The sequence below is a fragment of the Bos grunniens genome, chromosome 13, assembly GCF_055505025.1.
Source record: "Bos grunniens cultivar Pamir isolate PY7600 chromosome 13, Bosgru_T2T1.0, whole genome shotgun sequence".
In the NCBI taxonomy this organism is placed as follows: domain Eukaryota; kingdom Metazoa; phylum Chordata; class Mammalia; order Artiodactyla; family Bovidae; genus Bos; species Bos grunniens.
The window spans coordinates 29,096,485-29,108,310 of record NC_141177.1 but is presented as its reverse complement, the minus strand read 5'-3'; the positions used below and the strand labels follow the sequence as shown (position 1 = coordinate 29,108,310).

General features: G+C 55.9%; 1 protein-coding gene and 1 long non-coding RNA gene across 2 annotated transcripts; both read left to right on the top strand.

The window, feature by feature from the left end:
• Nucleotides 1-992: 992 nt before the first annotated feature.
• On the top strand, nt 993-3,147 carry BHLHE23 (basic helix-loop-helix family member e23). Its single transcript, XM_086331013.1, has one exon. The coding sequence runs from the start codon at nt 1,158-1,160 to the stop codon at nt 1,824-1,826; it is 669 nt and encodes a 222-aa protein (XP_086187139.1). The 5' UTR covers nt 993-1,157; the 3' UTR covers nt 1,827-3,147.
• Nucleotides 3,148-8,676: 5,529 nt separating this feature from the next.
• Nucleotides 8,677-9,027, top strand: LOC147360590 (uncharacterized). Its single transcript, XR_015138681.1, has 2 exons — nt 8,677-8,803; nt 8,902-9,027. It is a non-coding gene; the product is annotated as an uncharacterized LOC147360590 (long non-coding RNA).
• The last annotated feature ends 2,799 nt before the right edge of the window (nt 9,028-11,826 follow it).

Genomic DNA, 11,826 nt, shown 5'->3' with positions numbered 1-11,826 from the left:
CCTCTGCTGCCCCTCCAACAGCCTAGATGCCCCCTGCCCCTCAGGATGCTTCCCCACCCCAGCTCCTGAGCTTCCCCCACTCGCTCTCCAGACCTCGGCCCAGGAGGCAGTGCAGGGGCTCCTGGGAAAAGGCCTCCCCCAGACCCTGTCCTTCATTCCCAGCCGGACACGCAGGTAGATGAGACCTGCTCTCCTAAACATCAGCCCCAGGTTCTGCTCCCCTCATCCGGGGGCCCAGAGAGCCGGTCTCTGATGGTCCCACGACAGATGATCCACGTGTTTGCGCCTGTCTCCTCGAACACTCCCATCCAGCACCGAAGTCCTGGAGAGTCAGCAGGCCCTGGAAGGGGCGCCGGGAGAGCCCAGTTTGCCCCTCAGGTTACCTGGCTGTGCGGTACTACTAGGACGCCCACTCGGGAGGAGCGCCCCAGGCGTGCGCTCGGCACCTGAACCGGACTCGGCTGGTCGGGCTCCGCGGTGTTCTGCGCGCTCCCTGCTCTAATCCCTGTCTGCGCGACGCCGGACGTAGCTCCTGAAAATGGCACAGAAGAAGAAAAGGAGCCGGACTGAGGCGGGTGCCCACGAGGGACAGGAGCGTACAGCGGCTGCACCCCCGGGAGCAGCAGGAGGCAGCGCTGAGACGCGGAGACGTCCACCGCGTCCACCACTGTCTCCAACCAGGCCCCCGGCTCCCTCATCCTGGCGGCTCTCCCACCCTTGGCCGTCGGTCTGCGCCGCCTAAGCGGCCAGGCTCCAGAAAGAGGCGGTCACCAGGTCCCCTCTGATTGGACGGCTGCGAAGTCCCAGCGGGCGCCTCCGCACCTTAAAGGGGGAGTGGCGGCGCGAGTGGGAGGTAAAGCGCTCCCCAGCCCAGCCCAGCGCGCGGCCGCGAGAGGTGGGGGTGGGGTCGGGGGCGGTAGGAGAGAAAGAGACGGAATAGGAGGGGGAGGGGAGAAGGGGGAGGGGGAGGCGACCAAGAGGCGGGGCCGAGGCCCTGGGAGGCTCGGGGACTGACTGACTGCCGGACGGACGCGCGAGCCGGGAGCGGGACCGAGGCGGCGCCGGCGGCCAGCGCGACCGCGGACCCTGGGGCAGCACGGCCTGGGCCGTAGGAGCACCTGCCGGCCCGGCGGGCCCTCGGGCCCAGAGGCGCGGCCATGGCAGAGCTCAAGTCGCTGTCGGGGGAAGCGTACCTGGAGCTGAGCCACGGCTACGCGGCGGCGGGCCTCGCCTACGGGGCGGCCCGGGGACCGGAGGCGGCCCGCGGCTACGGCATGCCGGGCACGGGAAGTGACCTCCCCGCGGCGTCAGCGCCCCGAGTCCCGGCCGCGGCGGCCGAGAGCAGCGGCGAGCAGAGCGGGGACGAGGACGACGCCTTCGAGCGGCGGAGGCGGCGGCGCGGGCCGGGGAGCGCGGCGGACGGACGGCGGCGGCCCCGGGAGCAGCGGTCCCTGCGGCTGAGCATCAACGCCCGGGAGCGCCGGCGGATGCACGACCTGAACGACGCCCTGGACGGTCTGCGCGCGGTGATCCCCTACGCGCACAGCCCGTCGGTGCGCAAGCTCTCCAAGATCGCCACGCTGCTGCTTGCCAAGAACTACATCCTCATGCAGGCGCAGGCCCTGGACGAGATGCGGCGCCTCGTGGCCTACCTCAACCACGGCCAGGGCTTGGCCACGCCGGTGGCCGCCGCGCCCTTGACACCCTTCGGCCAGGCTGCACTGTACCCCTTCTCTGCCAGCGCCGCGCTGCCCTGTCCAGACAAGTGCGCCGCCTTCTCCGGGACGCCCTCGGCGCTTTGCAAACACTGTAACGAGAAGCCCTAAGGGCCCTGGGCCGTCCCTCTTTCCGCACGCGTCCTTTATTTTACCTTGCCCCCATGACTGCCACCCTCCCCCACTGGACTCCGCTCATGGGAAGACGGCCGCACCTCGCTTCCAGCCCTTGTGCGCTGAGCAGTTGGGCCGGCGGAACAGAAGAGCAAAGCCCAGCCGGGAGTGGGACTGGACCGGACAACGGGGTGCTGGAATCCAGGTCCTAGATCCTGCAGCGCCCCTGGGCACTCTCCGGACGTCGCCAGCCATCGATCCTGGAGACAGGACGAGGCTGACCAACCGTGTTTGTCTGGGCGCCACCGCTCAGCCTCAAAAAGAAACCCGGGGTCGCAGCGGGAACAGGGATTGGCGCGATCCCCCCGGGGGTGGTCCTCCCCAGACCCACCTGGGGGCTCTCAGAGCGCAGGGACGGAGGGTAGCCCGGGTCCCGGCCTTCTCGGGGGTCATGTTTGGCCTCCGTCGGCCGTCTTGCCAACCGCAAGGCCGCGCTCTGGGTGGACGTGTTCCGCCTCCGCCGGCTCCATGACCCCCTCCCCGCGCCGCAGGAGCGGAACTGCCGGATGCTCCCCAACCGGGTCCCGCAACTGTGGTTGCAAGGGAGCTAGACCGCGGACGCAAGAAGACCCCGGTTGGTAGCTTTTCGCCTTTCCCGTCTGTTACGTTTCTTTTCTAGCCTGCCTGGAGATGTTGACCTCTGGGTGAGCGGACGTTGACGCCGGCTGCTTCCCATTGTCCCTAAGCAGCCCCTGGACTCTCCAGGCACCACCGCCCTGGCGCGGCCCTGGTGACGCTGTATGGAGACCGAGATGCGCCCTCTGCTTAAAGGCGGCTGCATGGAGGAGGGCTCCTGGGGTGTCAGGGGAGGGCCTAGTTTAGCCCTGGTGACAGGCCAAGGCTCCTCTCCACCGACCCCGCACAATTCTGGGAGAGGTGACCCGGCCCCGGTGAGTACATGCTGCTGGGGCACGCCCTGGCCAATGATCACGGTGATGGGATCTCTTTTAAAGGCAATTCTCAACTCAGAACTCTGCCACCAGCCGGGGTCCACGCGCCGCGCACAGCCTGGGCCTCCCAGAGGGACCGAGCTGTGCTCGCCGGTTTGCGCTCGCCGGCTCTGCCACAATACCCGGCTTTATTAACCCAATTTCCGCGGCTGTCGTTAATGCTATGCTAATAGGGAGAGGACTGCGGCCCTACAAAGCGGCCTGTCTACAGCGGTTAACTTTAATTAATACATCTCAAAAGGCCCTTTTGTATTTGCAAAATGAAGTGTGTGATTAAGTCTTATTCATAAAGACATATGTTTAATACTGGTTTTTGCTAATTTCCATATTTATTTTTTATTGTCTTTCCCCCCATAACAGACTAGTTTATCAGTTTTGCACATTCTAAAAACTGAGTGTTGGAAAGTGTGTTTCAAATGCCTTTTAGATAACTGCAATCCGAGTGTCATTAACTTCTAGGGTCATTTCAAAGTGACTCTGAATCAACTTTATAAATTAGTTACTTATAATCTGAAACAGAGCTGCTTATTCTAAAGTCAGACATGTTTAGCACATCATTTATATTCAGAACAAAGTATTTGATTTCAACAAATTTTTTAAAATAATATGATGAAATTTTAATATCGAATTAAATAGTGTTCACTTGTGACAGAACTCATAATTTCAGTGTTCTGAGAGTTGTGTCAGTTTGGGCCACGTGCTTCTAAAGCAGTCTAAGAAGTCTCTAAGACACAGACAACTGACCTGTAAGCAGCCACTCAGCAAATACACCAGACAGTAAGAAAAAGAGCTTCCCTGGTGGCTCAGATGGTGAAGAATCCACCTGCCGATGCAGGACACCCAGGTTCAATCTGTGGGTTGGGAAGATCCCTTGGAGTAGGAAATGGCAACCCATTCCAGTATTCTTGCCGGGAGAATTCCATGGACAGAGGAGCCTGGCAGGCTACAGTCCGTGGGATTGCAAAGAGTCAGACACAACTGAGGAACTAACACAGCCACACAATAAGAAAAAGGTGAAGAAAAAAATTTCTCTGCCCCTCTAGGTGAAAGATAACACATTTTAAAAATAACCATTAAAGTAAATTCTTCCAATAACTTTGTTTAAGTAAAAGTTAAATTTAAATATTTTTAAAATCTGCAAACATGTTTATCCCTGTCCTCCCAAAATGGTAGCCATGCTCTTCCCTGGGGTTGAGTGAAGGAGTTTTTTAAAGTGAAATTAGGTGGGTTTCTCAACAGCAGCCGTTAATCATGCAATCTGAAATATTAAAATGAATGCTTGTTTGGCTTCTCCCAAGTTTACATGACAAAACTCCTCATTCTAAGACAACCTAGACATTGGAAGAACATTCCCAACAGGAAGGGTCTGACCCCTCCATGGCCTGTGCACCCCCAATATAACCAGCCAGAGGTGCCTGTTTGTGAGCCCGGAACTCTGGGAGCTTCTGGTGGGGGTTCTGGTGTCTTCCTCTAAGGCTCATTTTCCTGCAGGGGTGGCATGAGTTGCTGTGAATTAACTTGAGAAAACTCATCACCCAGCGCCTAACCCAGAGCTCCCTCCTGAACAGGGGGCAGGCGGGGGCGGAGACAGGGGAGGAATTCAGTGGGAAAGAGCTTTTTGGAGCTCAGGTTTGACACAGCTTATTTTCAAAAATTGTTCAGTCACTCAGTCGTGTCCGACTGTTTGAGACCCCATGGACTGCAGCATGCCAGGCTTCCCTGTCCTTCACTGTTTCCTGGAATTTGCTCAAACGCATGTCAATTGAGTCAATGATGCCATCCAGCCTTTGTCGCCCCCTTCTCCTCTTACCCTCAATCTTTCCCAACATTAATGAGAGATCAGTCTTTTCAATAAGTCGACTCTTCACATCAGGTAGCCAAAGTATTGGAGCTTCAGCATCAGCATCAGTCCTTCTAGTGAATATTCAGGGTTGATTCTTGGAGGAGCAAGATATTAAGGCAAGCCTTTTAAAACTGGGGCTGCCCAACACAGATAGTGCTGGCTATGTGTAGAATCTTACATTTTCTGGTGGCTATGTAAAGAAAATAAAAGTAAATGAAATTAGCTTTAATGACTTATTTATTCCAACATAGCCCAGCTATTATCATTTTAACATGTAATCAGTATTTTTTAATTATTAGGAAAATATAAATTACTAGAGAAATATTTTACATTTTTTTGTACTGAGTCTTCAAAATCCAGTGTGTCTTGCATTCAGAGCCCATGTCAGTTCGGGATAGCCCATTTCAAGTGCCCAGTGGCCACTCCTCTATCAAGTGGTGGAGATAGCAGCTCGAGATGATAAAAGCGCAAAGCATTCAAAGTGCAGTTTTTTAATTTTTATTTTTAATTGGAAAATAATTGCTTTACAGTGTTGTGTTGGTTTCTGCTGTACATCAGCCTTGCATAGGCCATCCACACTGACTCCTGGGGAGCCAGTGGAGTGACCCTGGGGTCCTCCCTGCTGTGGCCAAGGGGCTGTCTTGATTCAGCAGAGCCTCTTCCTCTGCTGACCCCACAGATGAAGGATTCGACCGCACTGACTGCTTACATGAGTCATTCTCGGACCAAGACTCCTTCACACTCAGGTTACGAGCCTGAGAAGCCCGGCTCCTGGCAGCTTGGGGCAGGCTTCTCAAGCCCAGTGGCTCCATGGGGACTCTGGCCGGGGTCAGAGAGGCACATTACTTGATCACAGTCCTGCACCTCATTTTCATTTACTGACTGACATGACGGGTGTGGCTCCAGCACTTTTGGTTCTGATAGTGCCCAACACACTTTATGCCCAAAGATCATTCTTTTCTTGGTAGGAAATTCATGTACCTAAAACAGCATCCCAGTTTCCAGTAACAGGTAAGGGCGCCCAGACTCCGGGGGCAGAACTCTACCTACACCAGGCTCTGCCCCCAGAGCCCAGGAGCGTGGACTTCACAGAAGCCATCCAGCCCCCATGAGCTCAGGGATGGACCCCTGAGTACCACACACATGGCTTCCATTGTTTCGTTTTGCTGACTTCATCCCAAAGATGAGGTTTCCTTTTCACATCTGCAGAGGTCATGGAAACCTCCCGGAGCCTCATTTTCCCTTACAAGTAAGCTGAGTAGTGTCCCAGTGCAGATGCTTGCTTTGCCAAATACGCCTCTCTGTCTCTTTGCAGTTTGGGAGCATTAAAAGAAGTTCTGCCTCACAAAGGACAGATACATGTTTTCCTGAATTGATGGGGAAATGCACCAGCCATCACTCCGCATGGCCCAGCCAGCCTGCCTCTCCCTTGGCGCCTGCGTGGACCCTGCTCCGCAGAGGCTCCGGGCCCTGCTTAATCCAGCAGAGAGTGATTACAGCAATTTTATCATGTGAATTTGCCTGGGATATGTTTTTAGTCTTTAATCCCTTTGGGCATCCCATTTGAAGGGATGGGATAGAGGGATTTATGATGGATTAAATAATTTCTCCCTCAATTGCCTCTTTGGGCTTGTAACTCGATGTTCCAACTCCCCAGGTCTGTTCATAAAATCAGAGAGTTAATACACATTTGCACATTTAACCTCAAAGGAGCAAAACCCACGTTACCATAATGCAGGACAGCTGAAATAATTAGCAAAGTAACCTTTGATCTGGTGTTTACCCCATTTTAAAAAGTGACTTGTGCCATCTTCTTCCCAGCCCGAAGTGCCCGAGGCATTGCGTTCATATCATGGTATAAAAGCTGTTTTTTCAGTGTGGCTGTGAGTGGGAAGGTGGCCAGAGTTATTCTGGAGGTTAACATGAGGGGATCGAGTTTGTAAATGAGTACGTTTCGCTGTCTCGGCTCTGCGGGACTCCCGGCTGGTGCCCGATAGGGACACAAAGGGAAGATGCTCTGTGGCCCCCCGTGTCTGGGTCCGCACTTCCTGGGGGCACACCCCTCTGAATGCATCACAGAGACCCATGTGGCCTTGCCCCCTACGACCCACAAAGCCTCCTGGGGTGCCAGCCCTGCATGGCGCTGTGCTGCCGCCGGGCACGGGAGTGAGGGAAGTCCTTGCGGGAGCAGCTTGCCTGCATGTTGGAAGCAGCCCAGCCTTCCCAGCAGCCTGGCTTCGCCTCCAAGCTCCATTTTGTCTAAAGTGATGAGTCCACAGTCAGTTGCTTTCCTGGGGGCCCTGATTCGGCCTGACGGCAGCGCAGTCTCCCCAGTTCCGCGTGGACAGCTCTCGCTGCCCTAATGAGGCCAAGGCCAGCCTGGGAACCTGGCTTCCAGTCCCAAGATGCCATAGGGACCCATGGGGCTCTTGGACGGCCTCGAGGCATCTGCCAGGATGCGTTCTGCCGCCTTTGTCACTCCGCAGCTGCTGGCTCGGGGCACCAGCCTGCATGCCTGCCTTTGACCACAGACGGCACCCAAGTTACAAGATCCTTGGGAATGAGCGGCCGGTCTCAGTGCCTCGTGCATGTGGGGTGATAGGTCTGGGTTGGGCCCAGCCTGCACCTGCCAGGGGTCCAGAGATAGGCTCACGCGACGTGGTCCCAAGTCATCACCGAGCAGGTGGGAAGCCAGGTCCCCCCTGCCAAAGTCACTCCAGGTTCCAGGATGGTTGTGTAGAGCAGCCTGGATGCTGACCGAAAGCTTGATAGGGGCCAGCTCACCACTCAGGAGTGGACACGTTCAGGGGCTTGGTAACAGGGGCACAGAAACCCCACTGTCCGTAAGTTGCTCTCTGGCCCGCGGTGCCCAGATTGTGGGTGGGAGGAGCTGGATCTCAAGCCTCTGGGCATTAAGACTCTTTGTCCTTCCAGCGTCTCCCTGAGCAGCACAGCTGCCCAGCCCTCAGCCACCCTCGAACTACTGAGGGTCTAAGACGGCAGGGCTTCCTTTGAGGCATCACAGACTCATGGGAAGGTGTTTATTTACATGCAGGAGTCTGGGTTTCCAAAATTAATGTGAAGTCTGTAACCTGCTTCCTGGACGTGAAAACACTACTCTTCATCCACCCTGAGCCCTTCTGGGTTCAGGGTCAGCAGTGATGTTCCAGAGCTTTCCATGAGCTCCACACCCCCGCCCCCCCCACCTCAGGGACCTGGGGCTGCCAGATGGGATGAAAGTGCCGTCCTCAAACGTCCCAGGGCTGCTTCCAGGGAACAGAAGCTACCCCCAGGCCCCCTGCACACACAGCCTGGCTCATTTCCTCCCTCTCTCTCTCTCTTTCTCTGTCTCTCCCTGTCCATCTCTCTGCTGCAGCTACTTCTGGGGAGAAGAGACTATAACCCTCCCTTCCCTTTGGCAAGCCCTCCTCCCCTAACAAACACATTCCTTCAAATATTGCAGGTTTAGGGTCTCATGACCCTGCTCACTGCCAGTGCAGCGCTGGTTGCCTCTGTTTTGGGAAGGCCTGGCTGGTCTGGAAAGGGAACACCTGATCCAGGAGAACAGCTGACCATCCCCTTTCAGCCCAGTCTGGAGCCAGCCTGGGGCAACCATGCTGTCTGCCCAAGCATCACCTGAACGTACTCACGTTCAGGTGAGCACACTTGCGTCCATGAGTGCATGTACAGGCGAGTCACGCTGTAGACGGTTTCCTCTCTGCCAAGGCCACAAGGTGCCCTTCAGGGGTGGGAGGGGGCTGTTGTGGAAGGTGGGTGAGACAGCTCTGTAGGTCAGCGGGCAGGACCTGAGGGGAGGTTGCCACTGGGCCTCAGGGGACATCCTCACCGTGAGGGAGCCTGGATGGCCGAATGTGGCCACTGTCTGAAGGGGCTCTGCAGAGACGGGGGTGAGGGCAGTGTTCCCTGAGCTGCAGTCATGTCCTGAGTCCCCCAGCCTGGCCGGCCCCAGCACCCGACCCACCTCACTTAACCTGTAGCCCAGCCCGATTTCAACAGAGGCAGAGGGGAGCCAGCTGAGAGGGAGGAGGCCTTGGCCGCTGCTGGAGCTGCAGGAACGTTGGGCAGGGGTCAACACCTACTAATCAGCACGTTGTCGGCAGGTTTGCTCTTGTTTTCTGTTTAACACGCTGGTTAAACAGTGCTTTTGAAGGGCCATGGGTCCCCACACCTGTCGTTCTCACCTCTCTCTGCACTGCAGGGAACGCCGCGGCTAATTAATGTCGTGCTGGGAAGTGGCCATGCTGACGGATGAGGGATGTGGATGAACTTTCAAGGATACTGACTTCATTAAACTGGCTCATTACAGCCACAGACCTGCTAAAGACGTTTTTGAAACAAGGCCTTTGGCTTTCAACTGCTCCTCCGCCCACCGCGTCTGGGAAGGAACAGTGTTTCCAAAATAACCACAAATGAACAGACACGATTGAGGCCCAGTGAGCATCAGCCCAGCACCAAGGCCAGGATGCAGAGCCCAGCACCCGTTTTCCCCTCCGTCCAGGGACCCTGTGCCTCAGGAGGACTGAGTGGGGGTCCTGAGAAGCAGCTTCCCCCGCTCCCACCCCATCAAGGCTTCATCAGTGCCAACTGTGCTCCCCGCCAGGGAGGTCATGGCCAGTGTCTGGGATCACAGACACAGTGACCCTTTGCTGAAGATCCCACCCCCGGCCCCTTAGGCCCCCTGCAGAGCCTGCAGGAAAAGATGAGAGGGCAACTGGGTACCATGCTCCCGAGGGGCATTCCCTTCATTCTTCAAGGGGTTACTGCTTCCTGTATCTTTTTTTTCTTTTTTTGTCTGCACTGAATCTTTGTTGCTGCCAGAGGGCTTTCTCTAGCTGCCAGGAGTGGGGATTGCTTTTCCTTGGGGAGTACAGGCTCCAGAATTCTTGGGCTCAGTAGTTGGGGGAGCAGTCTTTGTTACCCTGAGATGTGTGGAGTCTTCCTGGACCAGGGATGGAACCCAGGTCCCCTGCACTGGCAGGCGGATTCTTAACCTCTGGACCACCAGTGAAAGTCCTTTATTGTATCTTTTTATTGTGGTGAAACATACTTACATAAAACACTGTTTAACCCCTTTTTGAGTGTATGATTTGTTGGCACTAAGAACATTCACAAGGTCGTACAACCACTGCCTCCCCACCAGTCTATTTCCAGAGAGCTCTGTTAACACCTACAATTCGATTTTTTCAAGTCAGGCTTATTGAGGTGCAATTTGCACCCAGTAAAATGAACCCCTTAGATGCAGTTCATTGAATGTGGGTAAATGCATACAGCCTGAGACACAGCAGAGCAAGATACACACTCTAGCCATCACCCCAAAAGCCCTCTTGTGCTCGCCTGACCTGAAACCACGGGCCTGCTGTCTGGCCCTACAGTGACTTTCTCAGGAATGTCTCCTAAATGGATTCATAGGGTGTGGGGTTGGGGCCTGGCCTCTGTCACTCAGCCCAGGGGGTCTGAAGCTTGCAGAGGTTACCATCTGCTATGTGGGTGGTGATCTCAATGGTGCTGGAGATTGGGGGCTGGGTGGTGGTGTCTCCTACTGCTCCACCATGGGCACTGGTCTCTGAAAGTCAGGGGCCACCCTGATTGTCGCAGAAACCACCCTGCATGAGCTGCCGTGTCGTGGGAGAGGCTCTGGGGGGACGCAAGCACCCCACTTTGCTCTTTATGGGGTTGTTTCTGAAGATGACCCTGCCAGCCGTCTGGGGCACCCCATAAAGGAGGTCCAGCATCCACTGCTCCGTCCATGCCAATCACCCTCTGGAGTCCTCTGTCTCCTGCATTTACTCTTCCTTCCAAAGACACGTCCTCTCCAGGGACACCTGAGCATGGCTTCCCCGACAAGGTGGGGGCAGTGAGGTGGTCCAGGCCCAGGAAAGGTGAGGGAGAGTGGTCACATCCAGCCCCTGAGCTGCCCGGTGTCCACACGTGTCCTTGTGAGGGGCCAGGCCAGCACATGTGAGTAAACGGGGCTGACAGCAGTGGTCAGGGAGGGGCCCCAGGAGGGCCAGGCGGGCAGGTGCCTCATGATATCACTTTTCCATGAGTCCAGTGCCCAGGGCTCTCGCTAAGCTGCTTGTCAGTTAGCGTTAACCTGGAGATGCCCGGCCCCTTCCTGGGAACCACAGAAGAGCAGCCAGAAGCCTCGGACTCTCCTGAGGGACAGGAAAATCTTGCATAGTGGGCAGGGCCCTGCCTGGGAGGTGTGATGATGTGACAGTGGGGAGATGAACCAATAGGGGGAGGCGAGAGGCCATGTCTCACAACCACTGTCTCCACAAACTGGGAATGTGGCCCAGGGTTTTTTGCTCGAATTTTGTCTGTTTTTCCTCCTGTCGTACTTTTTTGATAGAGAAAAATATGGAGAAGGTTCTAGTGAGCAAAGTGAGTGTCATGGGCTGTGGTCGGGGTGAATCACTGCTGCCGGGGTGACCTGAGTGCCCCAACACACCCTGCCTTGTCCTGGGGGGTGGCTGTGGGGCCCCAAGGCACAGACATCAGGGGAAGCTGTCCTAGCAAACAGGATGCGTTCCTAATCCCCACATGGCAGCTCCATTATCCATCGGGTGGCACGGGGCCGTTCGGATGGGACTGTGATTAAATTTCCTTGCATAACGAATGACCCTGAGTAGGTCTCTGCAATTTTCATTTTATGGAGATTTAATATAAATCAGTGCCCTGTTGCTGGCCCATTTTAATCCGGAATCACTCATTAGATGAAGACCAGCAGACATTGGTGGGAGAGGCCTGTGGGCTGAGCCGTGGACTGGACCCACCTGAGTGCGTCCAGATGGACGGCTGCTGCCCTGAATCTGTGATGAGTGCTAATCTCAGGCCTTGGCCCACTTCCTCCCCATTACACATATTAAATGCAGCCAAAATTCCAGGGTGGCACTGTCCCCGCCACTCTCCGGAGACTCCTCTGTTGCTATTCCCGCCTGCCCATCCCACACAGAAACAAAGCTGCCCAGGAGCCAGGGCTGGGGGGTGCCCACTGATAGATGACTCCTGGAGACCGGCAGGGTCTGCATCCTCCTAGCCAGACACACAGCTGGCTTCCCAGGTAAAGAGCAGGAAGTCATTTTAGTAAGCCTCTGCCCGAAGTAACTGCATGCTGCTACTG

Coding starts and splice junctions, on each gene's coding strand:
- BHLHE23 (XM_086331013.1), top strand. CDS start 1,158: ATGGCAGAGCTCAAGTCGCTGTCGGGGGAAGCGTACCTGGAGCTGAGC.